At 40.2% G+C, this 27,538-nt stretch overlaps 2 protein-coding genes across 4 annotated transcripts in view; both read right to left on the bottom strand.

The window, feature by feature from the left end:
* The window catches only part of VPS41 (VPS41 subunit of HOPS complex), a 222,817-nt gene that overhangs the window by 41,493 nt on the left and 153,786 nt on the right, over positions 1-27,538 (bottom strand). The gene's annotated exons all lie outside the window — the stretch shown is intronic.
* LOC130611113 (amphiphysin) overlaps positions 1-27,538 on the bottom strand; it is a 107,781-nt gene that overhangs the window by 42,757 nt on the left and 37,486 nt on the right. For all 3 annotated transcript variants that reach the window (XM_057431530.1, XM_057431531.1, XM_057431532.1), the window contains exons 2-5: positions 17,796-17,876; positions 9,284-9,338; positions 2,670-2,764; positions 310-405 (exon numbers count right to left, since the gene is read on the bottom strand). In XM_057431530.1, the coding sequence (XP_057287513.1) occupies positions 310-405; positions 2,670-2,764; positions 9,284-9,338; positions 17,796-17,876 (327 nt within the window). The remainder of the gene's footprint in view (positions 1-309; positions 406-2,669; positions 2,765-9,283; positions 9,339-17,795; positions 17,877-27,538) is intronic.

Here is a 27,538-nt window from a genome sequence, read left to right as displayed (position 1 = left end):
CTGTTGAAGTTGGTGACAACTCTCTCATAACAAATAAACTGGAGTGGGAAGAAACATCTAAGTTTTATCTATAAAGGCTGATTTACTTCCAAGTACTACTGCATGAAAAATATCTTCATTCACTTGGAAAATCAGTGCAGCCTAATGTTAGGGATTTACTTACAGAACATCTTTCATACTGCAGAAGGAATGACTTACACTTCCCTCCCTGGCTTTTTGTTTCTCTTTGCTTGTAATATCATTTGCTATTTATTTTATGACTCAACAGTAATTTTACAAATTGTCTTTTATAGGAAATCATTACTGTACCTTGATATCAGGAAATTGTCCTAGATATGTATCCAAGGTCAACAATGACCCATCCACCAGTTTTTGATGGAAGTCTTCCCAAAGTTCATCACATTTCTGTACAGGTAAAGAGAAAAATGTGCTTAGAAGTTTCATTGCACTCCCAAACTAGGAGAAATGCAAATGCAGTTGATAAAGGTTATCCTTTCTATGGTTTTACAATGTACTTTATGGCAATAAATTATAGTGCAATTATAAGGTAAATGAAAAGGAATATCTTGACATTGCAAGTTTTAATTTACAACAAAATCAGATGAAGCTTAGTAATTAGTTTGTGTTTTCATTCTTTCAATGAGTAACTGCTATAGGAAAATAAGGACATCATGGATTCACATTCTTCCTCATGGTTTCAGGTCCCTGACAGTCAACAACAGAGAATCTGAAGCTGCCCTAGTTCTTATGTCTAAGTGTGTTCACTGATGACGAACATTCTTTACAGAGGAGTACACAACTCAAAGTAGAAGAGTAAACAGAATAAAGTAAAAAACAAAGCAAGTTTCCCATCAGTGACAAGGATTTATAAGCTTAGCTTTATTAGGTCATTTTTAAAATAAAAGCTGTACAGACCTACCCTAAGAACTGTCTTTCTATCCCACACATTTTGTGCCATTAAGGGACATGTGATGAAATGGTCGATTCACAGACAAGAACTCAGCCTCATACTGCTAGAGAGCTGGGATGCCAGCATCCTTTGGTGGGAGAAAAGCTAAAGGTGGGGAGCACTGCTCTGCAGGGCTGTTATCCTTACAAGTCCAGAAAGCTATTCCTTAGTATTTGTTTAATCATGAGCTACTATAGGGCATATTATAAATGCTGTGTAATGCTATCATTTAGTTCATTCATATTCTACCCTAACAGAGTCCCTAATGAATTATTACAAGCTATTAATCATGCTTAAAAGAAATACCTCATTTATTAACACAATATTTAATCACAGTGGTCTACAGAGCAGCACAGCATTAGATCATAGCAAGTGACTGCCACTCTTGTGCATTTGCCTTTGTATCTTGTTGATACATATTTTGGACAAATTAATACCATGAAGATTTTCTGAAGGGTAACGGACTCAAATAACATTGCTTCAAGCCATCATCTTTGCTACCGTACAGAATAAGGTCATCTGTACGGGTCCCTTTTGGAATGGTCATTTATATCCTGGACTGCACAAACGGATCATCCTTTTTTACTCTAGGATGGTGATGCATCTGCAGTTATACAGGGGGAAAAATCAGAAGCAGAGAGTTTGTCATATTGCCCACATGAGTCCCTTACTGAGAAGATATATCTCACATTTATCCCTATATTTGTCCTTATATTTGTCCCAGTGATTAAAAGCCAAATTCTGGTCGTTTCACAGCGAATTACAAATTTATGAGTGTAAAACCTAATGGTCTACAAATACAAGATGAGGTGCTACAGCAAGATGCAGCAGGAGATCTTCCAGCTGTTTTAACTAAAACTATAAATGGTGTGGTATCTTAACTTCCACAGTTTGGAAGTTGAGTGCTTTTAGAATCAAAACCATGACATGCCTTCAGCAGCAGGGAAGGTTAGAGGAAGGCAGTCAGAGAGAAGAAAAGCAATCATTATGCAGATTTGGGAAGACTGCTGTCTTCCACTCTCTTGTTAATTGTATTATGCAGGAGGCCTTGCAAACTGAATGCCAGGTGGTTGAAAGCTCCATTGACAACAGTTTGCGCTTCCTTGTCACCACCAGCACATCTGCTGACAGATTTCCCCCAGAATTAAGGCTGTTTAAGCCAGCAATTCAGAGCACCTCAAGTCAAATTCCTGCAGTGTCCTTTAGAAAAGACAGTTCTTCTCTAATCACTGAAAGAAGCAAAAAAGGCTAAAATGAATCGTGCCCTGCAGCCTTATTTGCCCTTAAATTCCAAATTCCTGTCAAAGAGTGTCCTGTCAGATAGCCTGTTTAGTGCCACTGGCTCAACAGTTGCTATATAGCACACGAAGATAAAGCAGACTTGATAATTTTTAACATTCAGTTGAATTGAGAATCCTGACTGTAAAACTGCATGTGAGGTACCTTGTACAACCTTGTCAATCAGTTGCTATTACTACCAATTCTGCCCACACTGGTGCTGACCTCAGTGGGAGCTTATGTCAGCTAGTTCATAAAACAGACATTGCAAATGCAGCATCTGGTCAGCAGGAGGTGCATTTCACAAGACCAGTAACTACGGTCAGAAAGCAGGATTTAACATGCAAGGAAGAATTAAGGGTGATTTCGGATGTACAGTTCTCCTACACAGCTTATATTAACCGATTTGCAGCCAAAATACATTTCTTCCCACACATCTTACCTCTCCAATCATTTTCACATCTTCTCGTCCATACCAATCTGGCTCATACACTTCGTGAAGAGACTCTGTGAGCTTCTTTGAAGCATCTTGCATCCCTGTAATTAAACAGAAGCAGGAACATGTAACTGCAAGCTGCAAGAAACAGCTGCTAAATATCTATATTTTGACCCACACGTACCCATTATACTGGCATATTTAGAATACTTTTTCATGAGCTGAAATGAAGCCTTTATTTTCACACAGCTCCCTCAAGTCAACAAGAAATGTCCCTCACAGAAGGATAAACCCATACTTACATGTGGGGAAAAAAAGTTTCTATTAGATTAGGGATTTCTTCTTCTATTCTGAACTAAATATATCAGAACATGAATAACAAACTGGAGGGTAGTCCTGCCCACTAGAGACTACACCAGTGTAATACCCAACTAAAAGACTGTCACTGAAAAGACAATCAACTAGCAACCTGCCTTTGGTTATTCTCAGCTCTTCCACCCTACAAAACAGTTTTCCACCTTGTTCATAATGAGTATCATGGCAACCTCTGTGGAAGAGGTGGCATTTCCAGGGTGGCATGTTTAAAACGGCAGAGATTCATGGGAATTGCTGGCTATAAAAACAGACTTAGGAGAAAAGCTAGAAGATGTCTGCACTAAACAAAAGGGTCCTCCATAATGGGGGAGGTCACACACACATAGAACAGAACTCAGGGTTTCTCTCCTTGTTTTCAAAGATATTTCAGTCTCAGGACCTTGCATGTGTAAAGCAACAAAGATTGATCTTGTTATTCTTGTACCCATGATAACAATGCTGACCTAAGGGTATATTCATAATGAAGCAAAGAACTTGCAAGAGCTGAGACAGTGTCTAGGGAAAATTTATGCCTGAACATGGGAAAAGTGCTGTAACGGACCTGGTTTCACAAAGAATTATTATCTTGTACCATCAGCCAGTAGGTTTATAAGTATGTGAAGCCCAGCACCTATTTATGCTTGCAAAGGGGTGGTGTCTACAGAGAAGTGTGCTAAGCCAAACTGCATCAGTCACATTCAGAGCACTCGTTGCCACAGGTGAAACAAGAACGGGGACTACTGATGGGTTAGCATTCTGTAATACAGAGGAACAGGCTTAAATGTAAAGCAGCTTCAATGATATTAAGAGAAAGAGCCTACATTTATCTTCAGTGAGATCAGTTTGACCCCAGTGAATAAATTACTGCCCTCAGTGAAGCCACTGGGGTTTGCCTTTCCATTTTGATGGAGCACCAATGCATTAGATGTTGAGACCAAACTGGTCTCAGCTAGCATGACAAGAGTCAGTTCAGAATTGATAGTTTTAAAATCACAACTTGATTTCAAATTCTTTCCAAAATCTCAACAACGCTGCTGGAGTTTTTGTACTTAGCATTAACTTTCAAAAAGAAGACCCCACATTTTGTCTCCAGCCAAAGTCTGTTTGCTGCAGCACATCTGTGCTGTCTTATCTCTAGCATGATCTTCAGATGTCACTGCTCAGTGGCTGAATTTAGGAATAACAATGATATTTCTGTTTTCTGCACATAGAAAAGTTTGGGAAGAGAACTCATGTGAAACTTGAATGTCTAGAAAGGCAGACTTTACCTAGTCAGTAGCTATTCCACCATGGACTCTAAAACATATATTTGAGATATGACAGGAAAATAACTGCAGTAATGCACACTTCCTAATATAAAAATAGTAGTCTATAGAATGGGTAGGAGAGGAAGAAAGATACTGAAGGAGCTGAAAATAGATGGCTGTTCTCAGACCTTGCATACAAAGGAGAGAACGGCATTGGAAAGGGGCAGAACAAGTACAAAGGAAATGCTGGTGTTCACAGGGTACAAGCTTTCACCCTTAAATCTAAAGGTGCTGGGCCAAAACAGAATGTGTGAACTCTTCAGGGATTATCTTGGTGCTTTTTAACAACAGAGCTCAGCTCAAAGAATTGGTACAGCACAAGAACTCAAGATGCATTTCTTCCTTTTTTCCTTTGTGTTTAATGCTTAGGATGACATACCACCAGCTAAGGAAAGGTTCCTGAATAAAGGGACTTTATTTACTTATTTTTTTTTGCCTAGAATATGAAAGAGTACCTTAAAATACAGATGATCTTCATGTATTTTTCCAGGCAGGACTCATTTAAGATCTTCAGTGCCAATGCAAATTGATCAGCTCAGGAGGTAAGACAAAACCAGCACAGTACACCAGGAGGCTGTTTCTGTCCAGTCAGGGTGAATGCAGAGAGCAAGAAGGTTTGTGTATCCCTGATTAAGCTTGATCCTTGCTGATACCTGAACTTGTGCTCTTAAGCACGCTGCGTGCTAAACCTGCCACGTCTGCTCCTGCTAGCACAGCTGCTCTCTAATCCCTCCTGCGGCTTGTACGCAGCTTGGTCACAGACCAGGCTTGGGTAGAGCACCTTTTCCTATGCAGACTTTCCTTTATAAGTACTACAGGTCTCAGGCATCTATCTACTTCAGAGAATAAGACACTTAATATCCCACGCCTGAGTCATACCAAAGTCACACCAACTTTTGCACTTGTTTTCAGTTCTGAGAATCTGGTAATCCTCCATTCTACAACATTCCTGTCAAAAACATCAATCAAATCCAACTGCAGCATGAGGCAAGTGGGCATTAAGAGTACTTGGCTTCTTTAGTCAGAGGCTCCAGTCTGAAATTTCCACAGGCCAGCATCATCCCTCCTACTCCTACTGCATTTATCCCCGGTTTACTGCAATAGCCCAAATGAGTGCACAAGTAAATACCAATCCAGTGGTTTCCCATTCTTTTTCATGCCTGTGGACATAAATTTAAAATGTTCAATGATTTATTTTACTTGCCTGGTTTTCACATAGAATTATTTCTTATGTGCTGATACCTTTCATGCATTATTCAGCACTGAAGAGGATTAGTGTCTCAGCCACAGACTGCAGGCTGTCTCTCTCTGCTTTTTTTAACTGCTATCACTGAGAAAGATTAATTGTCTAAAGCAAGTCATTAAAGTACTAAGAAATGTGGAAAGAATTTTTACTTCTGATGAACAGTTAGAAATTTATATTTAAAATCAATTGTTTCATTTAATACTGCTGCTTCTTGGTAATTGGGTCACTTATTTAAGAACTCCAAATGCCAAAATAATTGAAACGCTTAGGAAAAATGATACTAAATAATCCAGTTAGTGGAGTCTGAAGCTCACAGATTAAATCATCCCTCTTCCCATGGGAAAGAGCCCCTGTACCTGAAGCCCCAAAGGACTCCTAGAGGCTCACTTTTGGTAGGGATCCTGGGGGGTAGCAGTGCAGACACATTCCCATTAAGCACCCCAGAGATGGCAGAGGGTAGGTGACTCTTTGCCATCAAAATTCCAATGTACTCAAGCTCCTTTGGAGATTGACACTGGTCTGGGACTCCATGTTGTCATAGGAATCTTATGCTGTGGGGCTTCCTCACTCCCCATCAGGGAAATCTAGGCTGAAACATAGAGAAAATTCCATTTCCCTGATGGAGGGAGCCACCTCGGTCTGTGTCTTAATATTTATTCATTTGAGGGGGGAAGAGAGCTTCATATGCAGTTCTCCAGGGAAATGACCTATCCTACTGTAATGGTTGTATGTGTTATTGCTAGTTACCCATTAGATTTTCCACAGGAACAATTCAATCATTTAATCATTTATTACTACATTTTACATAAATATGATGAACAGTGTTACTGCTTGTAAGAAATCACAACTGATTTTATGATTTGTGTGCCTGGAGCATATGTGCAGTTCTGCCAACTGTAGGCTAACAACCAGGCAGCAAAACTGCTTATAGACCTCCAGAATCTCCTCTTCCTTTCCTGTAGACTGGTTATTATTTCTCACATTAAGCCACCTGAGAAGTATGGTGCTTCTTTTTCATGATGCAGAATCCCTTTTTACATCTACCACCTTGCCACCTGCATGCAGATTCAGGTTTATACCTCCCCATCTGCACTGATGCCTGCAAAGAGCTCAGAAGGTAGAGAATGGGAAGCTGATTTAAGGTTTTTCTTTAACAACTGCCTATAAAACTGTTCAAGTCACCTACAGCTCTCAAAAGCTTAAAAAATAAATCATGAAGTAGAGAACCCAGATACACGTTGCCAAGGAGACTGGAGGAGACAGAAGACTGAGCACGAGATGACTAAAGCTATGGGGGATAGTACACAGTCTTGTCAGTACAAACACCACTGCTACTCGGCAGACTTTATCATGCAGGTGAAATAAAACAGCACATGAAAGCCATTCACAGGTTCAACAGCTTCATAACGTAGTTCCTCAGAGTCCTTGAGTAACCAGCTGTAAAGATCAAGACACAGCTAAGATGAAGAATCACCTCTGAGTGACAGAAGGAGTCTGAATACTGCAAAAATTCTTTTAAGAATGTGTGATACTGGATGTCAAATTGTCAAGCATATTAAAATGAAGGGACACATGGTCACTAAAAGGCTCAATTGACCATTCCTTGCTTAAATCATGCCTGGATCTTGTACTCCCAACTTCCAACATCCAGTTACCCAAAAGTCACGCAGCAATATTAAACTTCTCACTGGAGTTCACAACATACCAGCTTCATAAAATGCTTTTAAAGGAATCATCTATCTTGCCAGTTCCTGAAACCCTTCATAACGAACTGCTTTTCTCACACCTCTGAGAGTACAAGGATGTGAATTACTTTCCAATGATACAACCAACCCTTTTCCCTGCAAAATGAGCCAATGATGATAACGTGCCCCCACGGCTGAGATGTCCTAGGTACAGAAATCCCACTCCAGTGGCTAAAGATGGGGATTCCCATGCTTTTGCGAACAGCCACAGCCACCCCAAAATCTTCAGAGAATAGTAACAAAGAGACTGCAGCAGTTGCTGCATTTGCTTCTCCCACCCAAAATCTGGAAAGGTCTTTGCCACTGGTGAGCTAGTCAACCTTGGGGAAGCCCCAGCCAGAGCTGCATATTGTGGACTGCTGTCTTGGGCTGTCCTCTCACTCCACAGCATTATGGTGTGCCAACATGTGTGCCAAGAATGCCCACTGGTGGCTTGTGGCTTTGAAGAATAATACTTTTAAGGCTTGTGAGCTTCATGACTGTCTTTTTTAAGATAAAAATGTGTTGTAAGGAAGTCCTAATTATTTTGAAATACGGACTTATAGGCTGCAACAAGAGAAAGATGCTGAGCAGAAAAGCACGGCTAAAACTGCAAAACTCACACAATGAAAAAAGTGAAAAAATGAAAACATCAAGTTAAAACCAAAATGGTGCAAAGACTGGCACACTAGGCAGTAAACCAGCAAAAGGACCACAGATGCACAGAGTACCAGGAAAAGGAGAGAAGGAGAGAGAAAGAACACAAAACACGGAGAGGAGGATTGTTGTCACCAACACGGAAATCAAAGCAGCATGTAAACAGTCAGCCTACATGAGAGAAAAGCCATCTGGCCAACAAACAAGCCTCATCACACTGCTTCTGAGTATCCACCTGATAACTGGTGTGGGGAAGGGATGACTAAAAACCTGAAAGTAGAATCAGCATCCCATGGGTCCCCAAAAATGACTGATGCTGAAATTTCCTTTAAGAAGACAAAGTGCAAATCCCTACAAGGCAAAACATCCTTTGTGTGGTACAGGATTTTCCTTGCCCACCCTATCCAGTAAATAACAGTCGAAGACATTAAGTTACTGCTTTGCTCCCCATTGTACAATTGCCATCAACAAGAGCTTTCTTCCCTGCCTATCAACAGCTGCTGAAGCTTTGTTATGACTTCCACAAATGTTACTACTCATTTGTAATGTTCTCACTACCGGACTGCAGCTATATTAAAAATATACACACATAGATATTTAGCACCAATATATATATTTACCTCAAGAAGCCATTACTGTCTGCCAGTCAGCTCATTCCCTTCCCTTTATCACATGGCCTACAACTCCTACAAAGAGGGGCAGCATAAGAAAGAGAACGCTCTGCCTGTGGTGCCAAGTTGAACGTGCTGGATTTGTAACTACACATGTCCAATAGGATTTAAACAGCTATTTATTTAATCTCTGCTATTTAAACGCTGACCAGTGAGCTTCTGATACTTGGATTTTCAATGCAATATTGAAAGAGACCACATTTGATTTTTAAATTTTAAAAGAGGAAAAAAAATGGGTTTAACAGTCAGAAATACAAGAGAAATCACAGGGAGTGGGGTTTTGCATGGGGATCATCATCTAACTAGTAATAGCTGGAAATGGTACAGCTCTAGAGATCAAGCAATCCCTTGCCTTGCATGGGGTATTTCATATTCTAGCATTTGCAAAGATGAGTAACAAGATGCAAATGTTTTGTGGGTGCTCAAAATGCATGCAACGTGAGAATCCAGGCAGCCATCCTGCACACAAAGGTCAGCCAAGGATGAGCCGTGCACGCAAGACTGTATGCACGAGTTGTCACTGAAGGTACAGAACCCCTAGCAAGAGGCTGAAGAGCAGAACCTACTAATAACAAAACCATTACTTTTGTATACCTTAAAAAACCCTACTAGTCTCAAGCAGTTTGCTTTACAAAAACATGTAGTAAAATTGAAAAGTCACCTTTGATGGCTGCTAAATATGCTCTCAGTTCTCTCTGGAGTCTGGAACCCTCTGCCTGGAAAAGAAAAAAGAGCAAAAAATCAAAGGGATGAAAACAGATTTTGGTTATATTTTACTCCTTAACACATGCATACAGTATGTCAAACTTGACAACAAAAAACAATTTCAGGAGCTATCTGATTAACAGTGTCACGTGTTGCAAGCATGCACAGGTTCATACAGAAGAGGTGACCCGGCCAAGATGCTATGCAGAGTGCTCTCTCGAGGCTAAAATTTCTGGGCTTTTTTAATCAGCATCTGCACAGGGAAGAATTCCAGGTACATCTTATGGCCAGTATCCTAACCAGAAATGCACTAAGTATAATCAAGAATGGTGCACCTCTACTGAGAACAACTCAATAGCTACTAAAACCTGATAGCATTAATTATTTCGTTTAGCTTGGCTAGTACATCTTGAGGTCTGCAGTGAAATCTCAACTGTTTCTTTGTCAAATACATTTAAATGATCTTTCTTTATCTTATAACAACAGCCTTTGAAAAACTCAGGATAGACAAAACAAATTGGGTTGCTTTATCTCTGACTGTATCACAAGTTGGATTTGACAGCTCCTAGGATCTGCAATAAAATCTTGCTACACTATAGCATTTCATTGATAAAAAACTGTTGTCCAAGACACCTTCAATTGCCTAAAGATTTTAGAAACCCTCTATGTTTATCAGTTCAAAATATCCTTCAAATTATTTATTAAAGCAGCTGGAAACTATAGGAATATTAGCTTGCAGTCACATTTTCCCACATACAGCTACACCATATGAAAAATCAGCCAGAAAATAAGACTGATGACTTTGGAGTTTCTCTCATGTTATTTGTGTGAAAGCCAGAACCCAAAAGGGTGCATGTGTGAATACTTTAGAAGGCAGAGTCTCAACTGGTCTAAGCTGTTATAACTTCACGTAAGTCAAAGGGCTTCTGATGTCAGCAGAGGATTTGCCATCGGCAACAGCAATGCTCAGAGCATTCATACACATTGGGTCACAAGAAATGCAGGCTGAAAAGGACTCTCTGGGGCTTAGAAACCATCTACCTGCAGCCACATTAAATGCAAATGGCAGGTCCCAAAAAATATTCACTTGGCTTACCAGTACAAACACTGCAATGGGTATTACATCCACCAAACTCGCTTGCCTCTCCCAGATACCTACAGGGAACCAAAGGCCTTTAGGACCGGATCAACCCCCCCAAATTGCAATGCACTGTGAGAAGAGAGCAACTGTTTTGAGGTCCTGGAAATATTAAAGAATTTAGAAGGCAAAAATGCCTGACTGGGCTTAGAAAGCAGACTGAATTCAGTTCATGGATTCAACGAACAGCAGGTTGCTTTTACACTAATTTGATTAGAAGCAAAACTGTTTTGAGCTTAAATCCATAAGCAACTAAATTCTGAGCACAGGAATAGACCCACCAGGGTGATGTCCGAGGATCTGCTAAGTAACAGCAAGAATACAAGAGCATCCAGCCCACAAAGCTGTCTCTGGTTTGGGACCATATTTTATGCTCCAAGGAGAAAGAAACCCTTTCCTTGCTCTGAGATCAAAGCTGCTTATCAAAGACTGGCACAGGTTGAGCAGTCAGTGCGTTAAATCTCAGGCTTAATTACTTACAATACATTACAAAGTTCTGAAAGTAGTGGTAGCTTGATGATATGTCCCTTAAAAAATATATATAAATGCACATCTTAAAGCTTGTTTAGTAAAAAGTACTACCTCAAGTCATAACGCATTTTATCGTACTACATAACACAGTAGCATACTAACACATTTCAGAAGCTGACTTCTTTCCATGCTAGAGTAGGAGTGGGCACATGACAGAAGATGTCTGTTTTCCACAGAGCAAAGCACTACATGAAAACAAAGGTGAGAGGAGACTTAACCCAGGGAAAGAATTTCTTGCTCTCAGATCTGAAGAGGAATACACGTAAACATGTGGCAGAAAGAGCAGGGAAGTTCCCCTCTTACGCATGTCATGTGGGGGATTCCTGGTACTCTGAGAAGTCACATGAAGGCATAGAAATCGTCTTTCTAATTTGTATCATCTTCAGCCTGAACGCTTGTGGTGAAATGGGAAGTAGACAGAGCAACTCGATTCTTCATCATGGGCCAGCAGAACAGGTGCACATAAAATAACAATTTCTAATTATTATAAAAAATATGTTTCAGGAGCAATAACTGCATCTGGAAGGCTCAGAACCCCATTAGCTGTCCTCATGTCCAGCCTATATTTACTCAAACACGCACCATTTTGTCATTAGGACTAACTCATACTACACAAATGGCATGTCAGAGATACACATCGTTCAAACACTATGTTTATAACTGTACTGCTGTGTAGTTTTACACCTGGTACCCTAAACCGCTATGAGATCTATTGTTGGTCAGCATTGTGTGTTATCAGCTACCACTGCTCAGGAAAACACATAAGAAAAAGTCAAAGCAATAAAATATGATGCAAACATTTTGCCATATGTGCTGTTACAAATCCTGACAATTCATTCCAAAGAATAATTTCCATGTGCATCTCCTTCAGGCAGGTTATTAACAGGTCACAAATCACTGAAATATCTAAGCAGCATAGAGCCATGTGGATTTTCCCTCAGTAGCAAATGTTGTTTAACATGTGATATTAAAGCATCCATGGGCAAGGGCCAGCACCCACTGAATTTGAAAGAGAATCTCTCAAATCCAATGGTAACAGAGTTAGACCTTTCTCTAAAATACCAGAAATAAGAACTTGCATCAAAAGGCCTCAGCCCCATGAACTCTGCAAAACGTGCCTCTGGTCTTACACATTTTGTTATAGGAAACTCACTATTAGTGAAGAGAGATATGCATTTACCAACTAACAGACTAATCAATATTCACAGATGAAAATACTGCATTGCTGGCTCCGCATGTCCTGCAAACTGTGACATACAGGTTTTAAAAAAATCCCGTTCTAAAGACTGATGCATATTTAACATTGCCCCTTCTCGATGCTGATACATTCCTATTTTCTGGTCTACCAGATGGAAGAATCTCGTGGCTTCTCGTGGCTCTGAAACTACTGCTACAAGTATCTCCATTAAGACCATCAATTTTGTTAATTGAGATACAGCTTTTTGAAGGAGAATGAAAAATAGTTGTCATTTTGCAGATGTCCTCCTCTGAAATGAGATTTCCCAAGAGAACGTTGATGATTCCTTTACCATTTCATAATTTCTTTTATTAATTCTACATGAGGCAGCAAAATGAGTCAGAGTTTCATAATATGCAAGAAAATTCCAGAGATAAATCTCAATAGTACTCTCAATAGTAAACTTTTCACATTCAAGCTGTTTGATAACAGCAGGCATGTTCTCACCAGACTCCAGCACCAGAAACGGGTGCTCTTAGCTCACCTGGTCAAACTCAACATAAGATCAAGGGAGGCAGGCTAACAACCCAAACTAATATTCCTCATTAGGAAAATCAACACAGTTCTCCACAGAGATGTCCCAGGCAACTTGCTGCTCTGAACACCATGGCACAGTGTCAGATCCCCTTTTCTACTCTGTGGTCTCATTACAGGGTCAGTACTATGTAGACAGTAAAGAAACACGCATCCAGTTCATGAGGAGGCTCAGTGTTATAGGATCGTGTCATCTAGAGCCACAGGTCTTACACAGCCTTACAGCAGCATTAAGCCTTTTCAGTACTACTGATTCTTGTGTTTGTGTAGTTTCAGTTTTCTTTTCAAAGAGCAGTATTTAAGCATATCTTAGCACTAGATTTAAGACAGAGCCAAAGCAGCACAGGCTATAAGACGGACAAGACCTACAAAACCCTGATGACTAAAATAATAAAAAGCATGGTTCACGTCTTACCAGCTTTTAGTCCCTGATGCACTAGAAAAATCACTGCCTCCACCAGAAATTAAAGGCCACCTTGCCTCCACAAAAGCTGGAACTGGATGACCTATTTGCCAGGCATCATTTATTCACAGCTTTCCAGGCAAAACAGAAGAGTTTGATTTTTCTATCATGTCACATACAGGATGTAAACACAATACATCTTTACAGGAAAGGTCAGCACAGCATGTGCTTGATACCAAAACCAAATCAATCACTCCACTGCAGTGAGAGTCAAGAGCACTGTCAATGCTGAACCTGGAGCACAGGTTAATTAATAACCTGCCCTACAGAAATGCAAGCCAGATAATAATTCATGCAGCTCTAAGTTTAATAGTGGAAGGGGGGGCCTCACCTCCTTCCTGGGTATCCTGCCTGACTGGATGTTAATGAGGTTGAGATGAGATTTAATGGTACACTTTGTTCCTTCTTGTCTTGGAAAAAAAAGACCCCTGAGACGTAAGATCATTCTGAAATGTGTGTTTAGGAATTAACAGGTAATCAGCAGATAAAACCTTCCCATAGACCCCAAAATACTTTGAACAGTATTGCTTGTATTTGGAGGCCTGTCAGATGCAGTCTCCCCAAATGCAAACACTTCCTGGGTCACAATAAAAAAGCTCCATCCCACTAGTCTAAATTGTGTTTTCCTATGTCAAATTTAATTCAGAGTTGTCTAGCAGGAAGAGCATTTGGCATCACCTTTGTTTGGCAAAGGAGTCTCCTATGAACAAAGCAGTACTGAACCAACAATGTGTTGCAGATGAGCAAGTATCAAGAATCTCCTGCAGTTCAGTGTAACACTGTGCCAGTTGCAGTGAGAGATGCCATGGGGTCCTCGAAAGGACCACAAAGCCAGGAGGCATGACACAGAACCACAGCCAAAGCCATGGACTTGTCTGGAGCAACATCTGGGGGCCAGGTGGGACAACATAAGGCACGTTTGGTGCTCGTGTGAAGCTGGTGAAGACCATCTTGAGAATCTTAACTCATGAATACATTTGAAGAAACACCTGATGCAAAACCAGCACTTCAATAAATGTGAATTTTCTCACAGAACAATTTTAAGACCATGTTGTGCCACAGCTGTAAGGCAGCTAAGCATGCTTGTGTGAAATGAAGATTTGGCCAGGATAAACCTTTTCAGAAGCCCTAACAATTAGGCCCAAGGAGCAGCTTTTACTGGGAAGCATACATTAAGTAAAGCAGTCCACAGAATCAAGTTCTGCTCACTTAACAACAGGGCTCTTCATTTTCATCTAGTTCTATGAACCAGCAACAACAGCACTTAACATCTTGCTTTATTCTGACAACATGCCATAGGCAGCTGATTGTGTAGTAGCAGCTGCTATACCTCTGTGTGTACACAGAGGTTTAATGGTTTTAAACTTTATGATATATTTTAACTATAGTCTGTAAAAGAAGTCTCATAACTACATATGGAAAAATACTGAGGTAAATATGCATAGACATGAAACAGAATATAGAACCCTTACAAAAATGAAGAAAGCACTGTGAGTCACTTGGGGATAAGGGAATTGCTTCTTCTGTCTGAAAAATAAAGTATAAGATGCAGTTGCTTGAACAACAGAATAGAGATGAAGTTTCAGGTAAATCCCCAATGGACTCGGTATTTTCACAGTTGAGAGAACTATGCAGGAATTGTTGGGTTTTTCACTCCCTTTCTGAACTTCAGGGTTGATTCAGAAGCTGAGCACGTCCACAATTAGCTGTGCAGAGAGAAATGTTTTAGCCTCATGAAATTTCTGCCAATACACTGAAAATCTCTGTTATACGGTGTCATATATGGCTTCATATGTCTTGTGTGTTCCCTGAGTTTTGATTTGGAGTGGCAATTCTCAATTTACCAATTAAGCAGAAGGTGCATAACAGCTGTATTCACTGTTAAAAATGGCAATGCTTTTACTCATGGTTTCAGCTGCAGCAGCTTACTGCTTTTGACAGGGCTCTGCAAAACCACTGTGCTCTGTTCTCTCCAGGCATGGGATGACTCAGTTTCTCCATGGTGATTAATCTGGGTAATTCAGCTCTGGGTAGTCAAGTCCAGAAGGGGCTTTTATCCAGCTGTATTCAGAAAGAGATGGGAATGGATCACTGGGGAGTCTAAATGAGCTTTTCCTACAGATATCTGCTGTAAGTACCCTCACACACAGCCTTCTGCCGAGCTTGATAGGTACCTGACCATGAAATCTGCTATTTAGGCAAGAATAGCATGGGAAGATTTCAGTTTTCCACTTACCTGTTTCCCAGGTAATAAGCACTATGCTCTTTCTCAAGCCTTTCACTAGAGTCCTCATTCCTTATCTTTCAAGAGTATTAATAAAAAGAATGTTGTATACTTCAGATCAGTTGACCTCCCAAGTGTTGCAGGCTCAATAAGGTAGGAAACCAAGAAAAACAAATCAGTCTGTCTCATTTGGTGTGCCAGCGGGCTTAGCCTCATCCATATGTGTCTCTCAAGAGAGCTGTGGTAGTTCCCTACCAAATTCCTCCCCTGGCCCCACGTCACATCTGCATCCAGAGTTAGCATCACGCAGCTCCTGAAGGGTCCTTGGCTGTTTATTACTGCCTCTCTGTACATCAAAGGAGGAGGAAATAAAAAAGGAGCAATGCTAAGATACAACTTAGCCCTTAGCAAGACTTCCAGCTGAAAATCACCATTACAGAAAATTCTTGGTAAAGGACAGAAAGTACAGACACTTGACACAGAATTTTGCTTGAAAAGAATTTCTTTTATCTTTATTTTTTTTTAAATTTCACTCAATTTTCAGCAAAAAAAAAAAATCCCATAAAACACTTTCTTCATGTGGATATCCCAGCTGCTCCTTCTGCACCAAATAAGAGCCTTACAGATGCACCTTCTTTCTAGAAACACAATTACTAGCTGTGAAAGCAGTTGGGATACTGACAGCAATGATAAGCAGCAACATAAGGACAACCAATAAGAAATGCTCCACTGATATCCCAGCATACTTGGAAAAGAAGGGGAACACAAGGGAAAATTTTAAATCTCTGCATAGTTTCAAAGCTTGTGAGTGCTTCTTCAGGCCTATTACATGCCACCATTTTCAGGACCTCAAGAACTTTGAGGGAGTAACCATCCTCCTCAGAGAAACAGATTCTTCTACCTCCCATCATTTTCATCTTTGAGGAAGAGTGAGGATCTACACGACAGCCCAGTGGCTCCTGAAACATCCCTCCCTTCTGCACTGAGAGAGGAAAATAAACGCTAAGTGACCAGAAAATGCAAGAGTTAACAAGCATTCCAGCAGTCAGGATTCAGGGTTTGTGTTTACATGGAAAGGGCAGAAGTACATGTGGTAGATAGGACTGATTCAGGACAAAAATTGCAAACTCTGGCATAAGCCAATTTCTACACTGTGCAAAATGTGTGGGAGTAGTTCTCTCACCCTCCAGTGCATTTCTGTGAGCTCTACATGATAGCTCATGAAGATGACAGATACCTCAGTTCATACTTACATAACAAGCTATTTTCTTGGTGGCATTAAAGCACCTCCTGGTAGGCATTAATTTTTGCTAGAAAGCTACTATATAATTATTGCAATTAATCATCTTGGAGCCAAAAAGTCTGTTCAATGAAGCAAGGAATAATTGAGGTTAGAATTTAAGATTGCATTGGGAGTATGTTATAAACTTGTCTGGGCACCTCTGTTTTCACACGCTGTTTTTACAACATAAAGAGTAATTGAGCTCTGCTCCCCAGGAGTGCTTCATCAGCACTGACACCACAGTCCCCTGCACCGACAGGAGCCAACACACAGCAGTCTGAAACTATTCATCTATTCACTTTGTTATAAACCCTGCGTACTATATACCACTGCTAAGGGAGTGGGGCTTGTTCAGCCTGGATGCACCAGGGAGACCTGAGAACAGCCTTCCAACACCTAAAGGGGCCAACGAGAAATCTGGAAAGGCGCTTATGACAAGGGCCTGTAGGGACAGGACAAGGGGGAATGGCTTTAACCTGACAGAAGGGAGACTGAGATTAGACATTAGGCAGAAACCCTTCCCTGTGAGGGTGCTGAGGCACTGGCACAGGGTGCCCAGAGAAGCTGTGGCTGCTCCATCCCCGGCAGCGTTCAAGGCCAGTTTGGACAGGGCTTGAAGCACCCTGCTCTAGTGGAAGGTGTCCCTGCCCGTGGAAGGGGGTTGGAACTGGATGAGCTTTAAAGGTCCCTTCCAAACCAAAGCATTCTATGCTTCTTTGTAAGAAAGCAACTGTAAAGGTACATTTAGTTGGAGTTGGGTTCTATTCTCAATTACGCTGTTGAAAATGTGCTGTCACACAAAATGTGCTGTGATCCCAAGTGGTTCAAGCATGATGGTGTTGGACAGAGTACAATAGGTCCTTTTATTATGAGCACATTTCTTAGCCCTCTGCGTGCACAAATCCAACTGTCCTTTCTGTTTGAAAATAGCAGAACAAAATGTTATATCCCCTGAGAAATCTTACCTGTCACTCTGTAACACCTTCTTCAAAATCAGAAAGTTCAAATAATCTGAATTCTCCCCAAGACGTAATGAAAGAAACTGAAAAAGTAACTGACCTCTTGTCGTTTGAAATTCTGAACGTATTCTTCAAACTGTTCATCTTTTGTTTCATCTGCTTTTCCTAGTTTTTGAAGTACCTGCATTGAAAACAAAAAGGAATAATTAAATGTATGTGTCACGAAACAAAACCACTGCTGCTTTCAACGCTTCCGTTCCTGCAGCTAAGGCTTAAAAATAGCATGTTATTTTTGGGGGTGTTGCATGCACTACTGTTTCTGAAGTTCACGCAGGAACCATTTTGTCAAAATAAAAAGGGATAAAAACAGAGGTATGTGTGTGTGGAAATACACTTCAAAGGATGGAGTCCTTGGGGATATGTGGAGGTTTTTTAATGAAGCAACTTTTCTTTTAGCAGAGAATCCCAGATTTTCAATGGAAGAGTCAGTATTTCGGTGCAATAATCACAGAAATTTGCTGGCACTGCAAGTTGTCCTACTGTTCAGATAGAGAAAAAAAAATGAAAATCAAATTTCATTAGGTTTTTCTTCTGTTTATGGTTCATTACATGAAATGGCATTAACATTATCCTTATCCCCATTATTTTCAACATAAAGCCATAGAGAATAAAGAACTGTGAGGTTGCATGAGAAACTGTTACAGCTGATGCTTATTTAAAACTTCCACTGGTGTTCATGTTATTCCCCTCATTAATTCAGAAGTGGGTTTTCATCCCCGAGATAATAAATATACTCCAATATATCAGCAGTATGGGCTATTCCTGTGCTAGCAATCTCAAAAGTCATTTGACACAGATACACTTTACACTGGTTTTAACTACCATAAATGCATTTTATTATATCTAGGCACTATCCATTCATTTTAATACTGAAGACTTATACGTAGTTGCAAATAGGCTTCACCCTGCTTGTCAGGCAACTCCTAAATCTTTATAGAGTACTTGCATGTGGGATGAACCACCTCACAGATTGCTTTCCCATGACAAGCTGTCCAAACTTTCCATTTTCACAGAAAAAAAAAACCAACAAACAAATGAAAAAACTCCACAAAATAGAAACAGTAGCAAGTAATTGCTACTACTCCTATGATGAAGAAGTAAAGATCCCCACCTATTCTTCTCAAAACAAAGACTGCACAGCTCCAGTCCTGACATATTCTCTGTCCGACTACCTGCCTCTCCCAACCCCAGTCAGCCCCTACCACAAAACCAGGCCACAAGATATCAAGATAATCCTGAAGGTGACACAATGCTACCTGTGGACCTGGCATGTAACACTTCAAGGACATTTTGACGTATTTGCGGGAGAAAGACAGGAAGAATGACATCACAGAGGAAAAAAGACAAAGACCAAGCTTTTGCTGCTGATAGCTGTGTCCTAGCTTTTCATTTTCTCATCTCATTTGTGCATTTTAAGTTGTTTTTAGGCCTGCTGACTAGTCCCAAAGACCTCACATACTCTCATCACCAACCTCTTCATTAAATATTTAAAAGTATCACAGATGGTTTTTACAGAGGAATCATTTAACTTAACATCTCAAATCATCACAGGCCTTCACAGTGCTCTTTGTCACCAGTGAGCCAAACAGCCTGCCCCCGACTGTGGAATGATTTTGATCCACACCAGGCAGCATGTGGATTCTCTGAAAATCCAACATTTCCCTTTCAAACAGATGGCTGCCAGGTAAGCCTCCTGCCCACACAATACAATCAAATCACATTCACAGGAACAAGTAGAAAGCACATTAACTGTAGTCTGAATGATTCACAACGTATGTAACAAACCATGGTAAGAAATATCATGATAAACTCTTTTTCCCAAAACACCAGTGGCACACATCCATGTCTCCAGCTGTGTACTCAGGCCCAATAGCACAAGGCTCAGAAGAGAACAACCTACCTCTTACAGCATCTACCTTCTACAGTTTGGGGTTTTATTTTATCCTATCTCCGATTTTCAATTTCTCTACAAATATTTACCTGAACTGAGTCTAAAATACAGTGTTAGAATTTGGCCTCTGCAAATACCAATCCTAATCTTAATCCAGAGTTACATTAAATAGCCATTAATAACATAGCTTCCCAATTTTCCTAATCCTAACCCAATGTCCCACGGTTGGAAGCAGAAGTTCCTGCAGCCCATGCCATACGCACAGATAACTGGGGCTCACACACTCCTTTCCTAAATACAACCCTAATACAATCCTAAACACCATTCCATATAGAAAGAGCAGGATAGACTGGGCTAGAATGAACTATTCCTCATGGTCCCTTTAGATCTCATCCATACAGCCCCATGGACCTATGGGGCCACTGAACGTATAGCTCAGCCTTTCACATGCAACCTTTTTGTAACCACATCTTTACCACTGGCAGTCTAAACAGAGAGGTGACCAGAGGGCAGGTAAGTCTTAAAAACTGATCTACCTTTCAGCACTTCTGTCTCAAAGTGGACATCTCTGATCAACAGATGTCTAGTTTGTAGTTTATTGTTGCTCAGTTTGGTCACCACCTATAGGGTGTCTGCGGTAGGGTTAAGGCCAGATAAAGGCTTGTGTACACTATACACAGGTTTCTTTAACTCCAACCCCTCCTGGGGACAGGCTGAAGTAAATTCTAGATCTAGACATCCAGTTCATCTTATATAGAGTACTTCGGTCAAGATTAGAGTCAGGGTCTGGTTTAGGCCCAGGTTTAGGAGAGGGCAAGTAGACACCCTACTAGCATTAGGTTTAGATACTGGTCAAGAGAAAAATTGACTTGAAATGCCTAGGTTACTCAAAAGCATCTGACACCTCTTAGAAGTAAAACGAAAGCTGTGCTCAGGAGCAGGAAGCACCTAACCTCCCTCTTAAGCCTCAGTTCAACCACCCTTCTAGATGAGGATTAGATTTTGTAACAGGAATAGCTCAGTTTATTGGTGGCTCCTGAGGACAGGAGAAGGGTAGATGGACAATGTTTTACAAAAGCCTTTTGTGTGCCAAAGATAGGTAAAGACATGCGGACAGCTAAGCAGCTAATACTTTATTTCTGGTCCATGTGGTAGGTAACACATACTGTGGATTTGCATTCGGACATTAGAAAAGGAAAGAACAGAGGAACCAGACCTGCTGCTGAACACTCAATGGTCTGCAGGGCTCAAATGAGGACCTGATTCAGAAAGCAGGTGGCTAACGTTTTTTCTTCTTAGTGTACCAATACAGAGAAGTAACGTTTGCAGTTAGGGCTAAGAACATATATATCTATTAATGTGTATTAACTGCCTGTTCAATTTGAAATTAAATAATGAAATAAACAATAAAAAAAGTAAAATCAACAGACATAAACTAAATCTCAAACATTCTAAGGCCAAGTATTCTGCAGTCTCCTGAAGACCGTATAAAATAGCTGGTGAACATGATTAGCCTATCCAAAAAAGAAACAGGTAAAGCACTACCCCGTTTCTTATAGTTAGACTAAATCAGCTCCTAGTAACTTCTCTTAAAATGCCCTAAAAAAAAAACAAACAAACAAGCAAAACACAACCTCTTTCCTCCCCCCCAAAAAACAACCCAGCTGCTTTATTTTTTCTCAAATACTGTGGTCTCCAAATGTACTGGTTTGTAATGTGCTTAATGCACTGAATTATGTTAAGGATCTGAAATGAATAGCAGCCTTGACCCAGCATGCTGCTAAGAACTAAATTATATGAACTAAATAATTAAGATCAATTAGCATTGAGAATGATGTAAACACTAAATTTGATCTGACGGTAAACCTAGATGCTTGTCGAGTGAATACCTGCAGAGAGGAATTGTCTGGCAATGTTGTCCTGGGATAAATAAATGACAAATTCTACATAAACACATAAAAGTGCAAGGACATTAAGCATGTCTGGTATCATTCATAAGTGTCATCAGGAGTACATGTCTAGATATAAAATGCAAGAGCATTTCTATTAGGAAAAGCTGCATCTGCAGTAAACCTTTTTGGAAGATAGATGACTACAGGGGAACAGTTTAGTCTTCCAAGTGCCTTCAATTACCAGAGAATACCTTTCTGTTCTATGAGGATCTGAAGTATTAGGAAAAAAAAAAAAGTCAGTAAACTTGCTGATCTTGAATTGAAATGATCAATTTCACGATGACTGTGATGTGAATGTTAATAAGTGTCTGCAATGTGCCAAAAAAAGGAAATAGAAAAAAATTACATATGAGCTTGGGTAAGCTTGATTATATTGAAAACTCCTGTGGCAAGGATGACAGTGTTACAATAGCAGTTAAGACTACCACCCTGACAGGCCCATCTATCTTCCCCTAAAGAAGTTTCTGACGACGTGGCAATTCAAGGAGAGAAAAGAAAAAGAAAAAAAGCAAAATAATAAAAATGTGAACTGTGGCCACCCAGGAGCTGCCTCAAGAGCAGCTCATCTCCCTGCACAGGAGCGTGACAGTAACCTCATCAGACATCCCAACATGCATCAACCTCAGTCATGCATCAGTATTCTTAAAGAACAACTAACACATTCAAAACCACTTGGGGCAGAAAGACATGACTGTTCAGACAGGACTACCCAGGACAAGACTTTATCAGCGACGGCCAGGACTGTTCAAACACTGAAAAAGCTAAGATAATCCAACTCACCTCAAGTAGCACTATTTAAGGATATTACAGAATAACCCCAATATGAAAAGATGAACATTTCTGAGAGTCCAAAATCTTTTGAGAATAGCACAGTGCTCTGGAACTCAACAGATGTAAACTACATCTACAACACTGTTTCACAACACTTTTTTTCTAATACCATACTCCTCTACAACCTATAAAAGAAACACTAGGGCTGCTAGAATAATACGCACAGCTTTTCAAACAAGTTTCAAGTGGAACTTTTGGGCAGAAACTGGTTAAAATAAAAGCAGACCATTCAAGAGAAATCATTTTAAAGTTACCTATGAGAAAAACATCATATCGATTTCAACAAATACTCCTATCATTCTATTCCATGATTCTATGATATAAAACAGAAGCTTCTGATGATGCTTATCTGAGGTGGAAAACAACCACCATGGGTTAAGTTTGAGGTAAACATGACTATTTCAAATACAGCAAATATATAACCCCAAAAGCTTACCACAGGCTAACAGTAACTCCAGACAGACAAAAAAAACTCCACCACCCAAATCCCTCCACCCCAAACCAACCCTCTCCCCCCAAAAAACAACCCTAAAACCACACAGGCACTTGTAAGTTTAAAAAGACAAAATTGTTCATGTGATGGGATGCTATAACAAAGCATCCAACACCACAAATCCATAGAAAAGTGTCAAGTTAGAAAAGTTAAGCATGATCCATGATACCCAGCTAGTACTTGAGAGGTATACGAACAAATTTTAAGAGACCCTATTTGTTACAGAAACAAAAGCTCACTTGGAAGACAACATATCAAAGCATGAAGCCTGGAAGAGAGCTATGTCCAAAATGTACCTACTGACACTCACTCAAGTGAGAGAGCAGGGTGCTAAACACAAGAAAAGGAACAAATAGTCAAGAATCACTAGAGCCACATGAGATTCCTGCCTCCTCACCATTAGCACACGGGTAGCTGAAGTGAAACCAGAGGGAGAACCATCACAAGGATGCTAATTAGTTGCTCCCCTGCCAAGAGGGGCAGGAAAAGACAGTAATTAGAATTAGAGATATGCAAGTGTAAAGTTTATGGAACTACATGTTCAGTCCAACTAAGAAAAAGTCTCCTCTCCAAAGAGTAACATTCGTATCTAACTACTTGAGTCATTTAAAAATAAAACAAAACTTCTTACCATTATGCCAAAGTCCATGGTCTTATTTATCCTGTCTCCACTCCAGCAATTTAATCACAAAATATGGTCAGAAAAAGAAGATGGGCAAAGAGATACTTTTCACCATTGTTACATGGTAGGATTAAAGTACGCACAATGCATTTCAGCAAAAATTAGATGGAATTTACCAATTGGAAAAATAATGAATAAAATATTCTTTTTTCCCTAGTGCAGTTCTTTGTTTTCTGTTTGGTTTTGGGTTGGTGGCTTTTTGAGCAAAGTTTTAATTGCATATAAGCAATAGGTATTTTAAATATATAAAGTCCGAGAATCTTTTGGTATTGTATTAATTGCTGCAGAAATTAATTTACATAGAATATGACTTAGTCTCAGGTTACAACTGCAAAACAATTGTTATTATCATAGGTGAGCAAAGACACATGAGGTAAATAAGGCTGGTTTTGTCTGGGGTTTTGGGTGGTTTTTCCCCCTGCTAAGAATTTCCATTTGAGAGTGCTGGATTAAGTGTCTGACTAAACCAAGCAAAAGACCAACATTCTTTGGCTTTCATGCCAGTAAATTAGGCAGATGAGCACTCAGAGGGAAAAAAAAAAAGAGACAAACCAAACAACAATATTTAACACTTTCTTTTTAAGGCTGAAGCCTTGGCTTTCCAAACAAGCTCAGTTTATTGGCTTAGCCAGAAACAACACCATATTTAATATTACAGTTTTGTAAAGTAAGTAGATAAGCAGCCAGAACATACCCAGTAAGTATAAATTACCATTTTATCGCAGATTTAAGATACACATGCCTGAAACAGCACAGTGTATTGCTCAGTTTCAGTTCTGCTATGATCATTTTGTTCCCAATATAGCTCCAGTGCAAGAAGCTCAATCACATCTCTCTTTCAAGAGGTTGTCTGAATTTCATACTTTCCATGTAACACAGCCATAGACTTTCCAAGAACTCAGGCTTGCCTTTCTACTTCTGCTATTCCACCATTGCATTCCTGCACAAACAACAGTGACAAATGTTTGCTCAAGCATCCATTCTCATTAATACCTGCTGGAGGGTTGTGGAAAAAAAATCCCTTTGTCATTGGCAGACTCAAAAGCCTGAAAACCTGTTTAAAACAGAACACTAAGCATTTTACTAAGAGGGCTATAGAAAATGTAGGAAGACACTACAATAAAGCTCTTCACTGATAAGCAATTGCTTTGTGCAGTACTGATTTATAGCAGAAACACTCCAGGCATTCCAGGGACTGCAGCAGGCCACCAGGCAGACAGGGAAGCTGAGTCAAGAAGGGTGATGCTCTGGCCTGTTTCTGAAGTCTGCTGTATAAAGCAGATGATAATTTACAAAAGAAACATGTTTTAAATCATTAAGAAGGAAACAATGACCCTCCAACCCAGAACACACAACACTATTTTAAAGAAAGAACTGCCCTGGATATGGCAAATGAATTTACAAGAACTCAATCAGATACAGAAGCAGAAGACCTGCAAGAAATACCTATGCTCTCACTCTCCTCTGACCACTCTCTCTTCTTCCTCATCTTCAGCAGCGTCAGAGTCTGCATTGTTTCCATTAGTGGTCTTAAGAAATGACTAAACTTAGTTCATGTTTCCAGATCAACATCAAGTGGCCTGTAATTACCATTCCTTTTTTCTGCACATACTTGTGCTATTACTGATAGAACAACTGATCGTTCAGCAGATCACAGCCAATCTTCATTGTCACTTTATCTTATATGTCTGTTACTGCACTGGCATTTGTTCCCCAGCCACGCAGTTAGATCTTCTCTTACACCAGGCACAATAATCCCCAAATGCCCACCATTTACAGTTGAATTGTATTGCTATAGTTTGACATAGTGGCTCACATGCTAGGAGAAAAGACATAATAAATTCCAGTTTGGGAACACACCATTTAATGGAGGACTGCAACTCCACAATTGCTATCCTAATATATGATGACAGAGGCAGTTTCAGCTGTACAGTGTCACAAAGCAAAAGTCACATCCTGGACAGCATTAATGCATGAAATGTGGCCCAAGCAATGGTAGAGGGCAGCTGCTGAGTACCAGGCACTCTCTGGAATGGAAAAAGCATAAAAACAACTGTACAGGTCAGACCACTTGTCCATACAAGATACCAATCTCTCTCCAACCCCTCCACCCCTCACCAACACAAGATGCCTAGGGAAGACACACAACAAGTGTGCAGTGATAGTCCTCCAGAACCCTCGCCCAATGCCTAATAAACTGCATTTCAATGAATTCCAGATGTGGTCTTTTTACAATTTTATAGCTCTGATAAATTTTCTTGTTAACGGATTGTCCTGCTGCTTGTGAAGCTCCGATAGGGTATTTGCTGTTTCAAGAAGTATGAAGGTTCACTTCTCTCATGGCTGCTTTTCTTTTGTTCATTTTTTTGGCAGTTGTGCTTGCTGGTGCTTTGAGTATTGTAAAATACCATGATGCACGGGAGTAGTTTGCTAACAAATGAGAAGAGTAGTGAATAATATCCACACAAGCATAAAACACCATGATATGTTCTCTTAATCAAAATTGAAAGAAGAGAAATGTGGTCTTTCTACACAGCCTAAATGACAAACGTGAACATTAAGCTATGAGAGATAATTATATTAGCCTCTCTGCAAATTACAGAATCTAATTGCACATCATTGCCCTGATAATGTAAAGATGCTCTAGAGAGATCGACAAAATAAAATTATGATTCCTCTCACTATGAAGCCACAGACTTCTGTACTAGTCCTTGGTCATCTGGGTAAAACCAGAAAGCACTTTACAAAGAGCACCAACTTGAACACTGCAGAGCACCACAGCGTGTAGACCATTACTCTCCCTACTCTGCAACACCCAGCAAATTTGGTCTCCTGGAAACAGGCAACCTTGCAAAATTAAACACAATAGTAGGTGCTATCATTCTGCTTAAGTGTGATTCTCTGATCATGCAGTAAAACTTGGCTGGACAGTAGGAATGAGGAGACTAAAGGATGAGCTTTGAAATTTGCAAGGCCTCATTTTGCTGATGAAAAGGGAAGGGATACTAACAGCTATGACCATGTACTGCTAGGGACTTCTCCTGCTTGTTCCTTAGGACTTTCGCGGGTCTCCCATACAGTGAGGTGGCTCATCAGACACTCTCTGAATGTGTTCTGAAAGGTGCTTATCCCCAGTGGACATGAAAGCCTAGCACAGCTTCGAAGAACTGCCATGTACTTCAAAAAATAACAAGCTGTTAGACCAGTCTTCCTCAGACTGTATGACTAGTCTGTCTAATAAAGATGGGCATCCATGTAGAGATGCTGAAATGGTGCATGGCAGGTGATTTTCATGGGATGTAGCTTAAAGGGGAAAACAAAATGGAAAGAAACACAAAATTACCAGAAATAGACCAAAATGTGAAGAGAAAAAACAGTAATAAAACAAATGAAGAATTAAGAGGGAGAAAAATCATTATGAGAAAATAGGGACCAGACCAAAAGCAAACTATCAATTTTGAGAAACTGTGGGTTTCATTTGCCTTCTTGCAGGCATCTCAGGTAGCACAGGATGTCTCAAACATCACTGCGCAGGGGGCAAACATGACCTATGGAAGTGACTTCTGGAATGGCAGAGGAAGGAAGGATTCAACTCAAGCAGCCTATGTGTGGGCAGATGAATTGAGCTATTAATATCACAACAACCTTAATCCTCAAACTTTTGACTACTGTTTTTTCCTTACAAAATCTCTTGATGCAATAGTAATTAATTCTTTGTTCACTTTACCACTGGGGAAACAAGGTAGAGGAAAGGCAAGTAACTTTTACACCAGGTTCAGAAGTTAATCGCAAGCAGGGTACCAAATCTTGATTATTCTAGACTAGCAGCTTAATGCGTGGGCCATCCTGCTGTGAAAAGGAGTTTCATAGTACAGAAATCTGCTATGTTCAGATTATATGCACTAGAGCTATACAGAAGAGGAGATGTAGACAA

The sequence above is a fragment of the Pezoporus wallicus genome, unplaced genomic scaffold (genome assembly GCF_028554395.1).
Source record: "Pezoporus wallicus isolate ANWC-B61680 ecotype Strahan unplaced genomic scaffold, APGP_CSIRO_Pwel_v1 scaffold_11491, whole genome shotgun sequence".
Taxonomy (NCBI): Eukaryota; Metazoa; Chordata; class Aves; order Psittaciformes; family Psittacidae; genus Pezoporus; species Pezoporus wallicus.
This window is presented reverse-complemented; position numbering and strand designations above follow the sequence as displayed.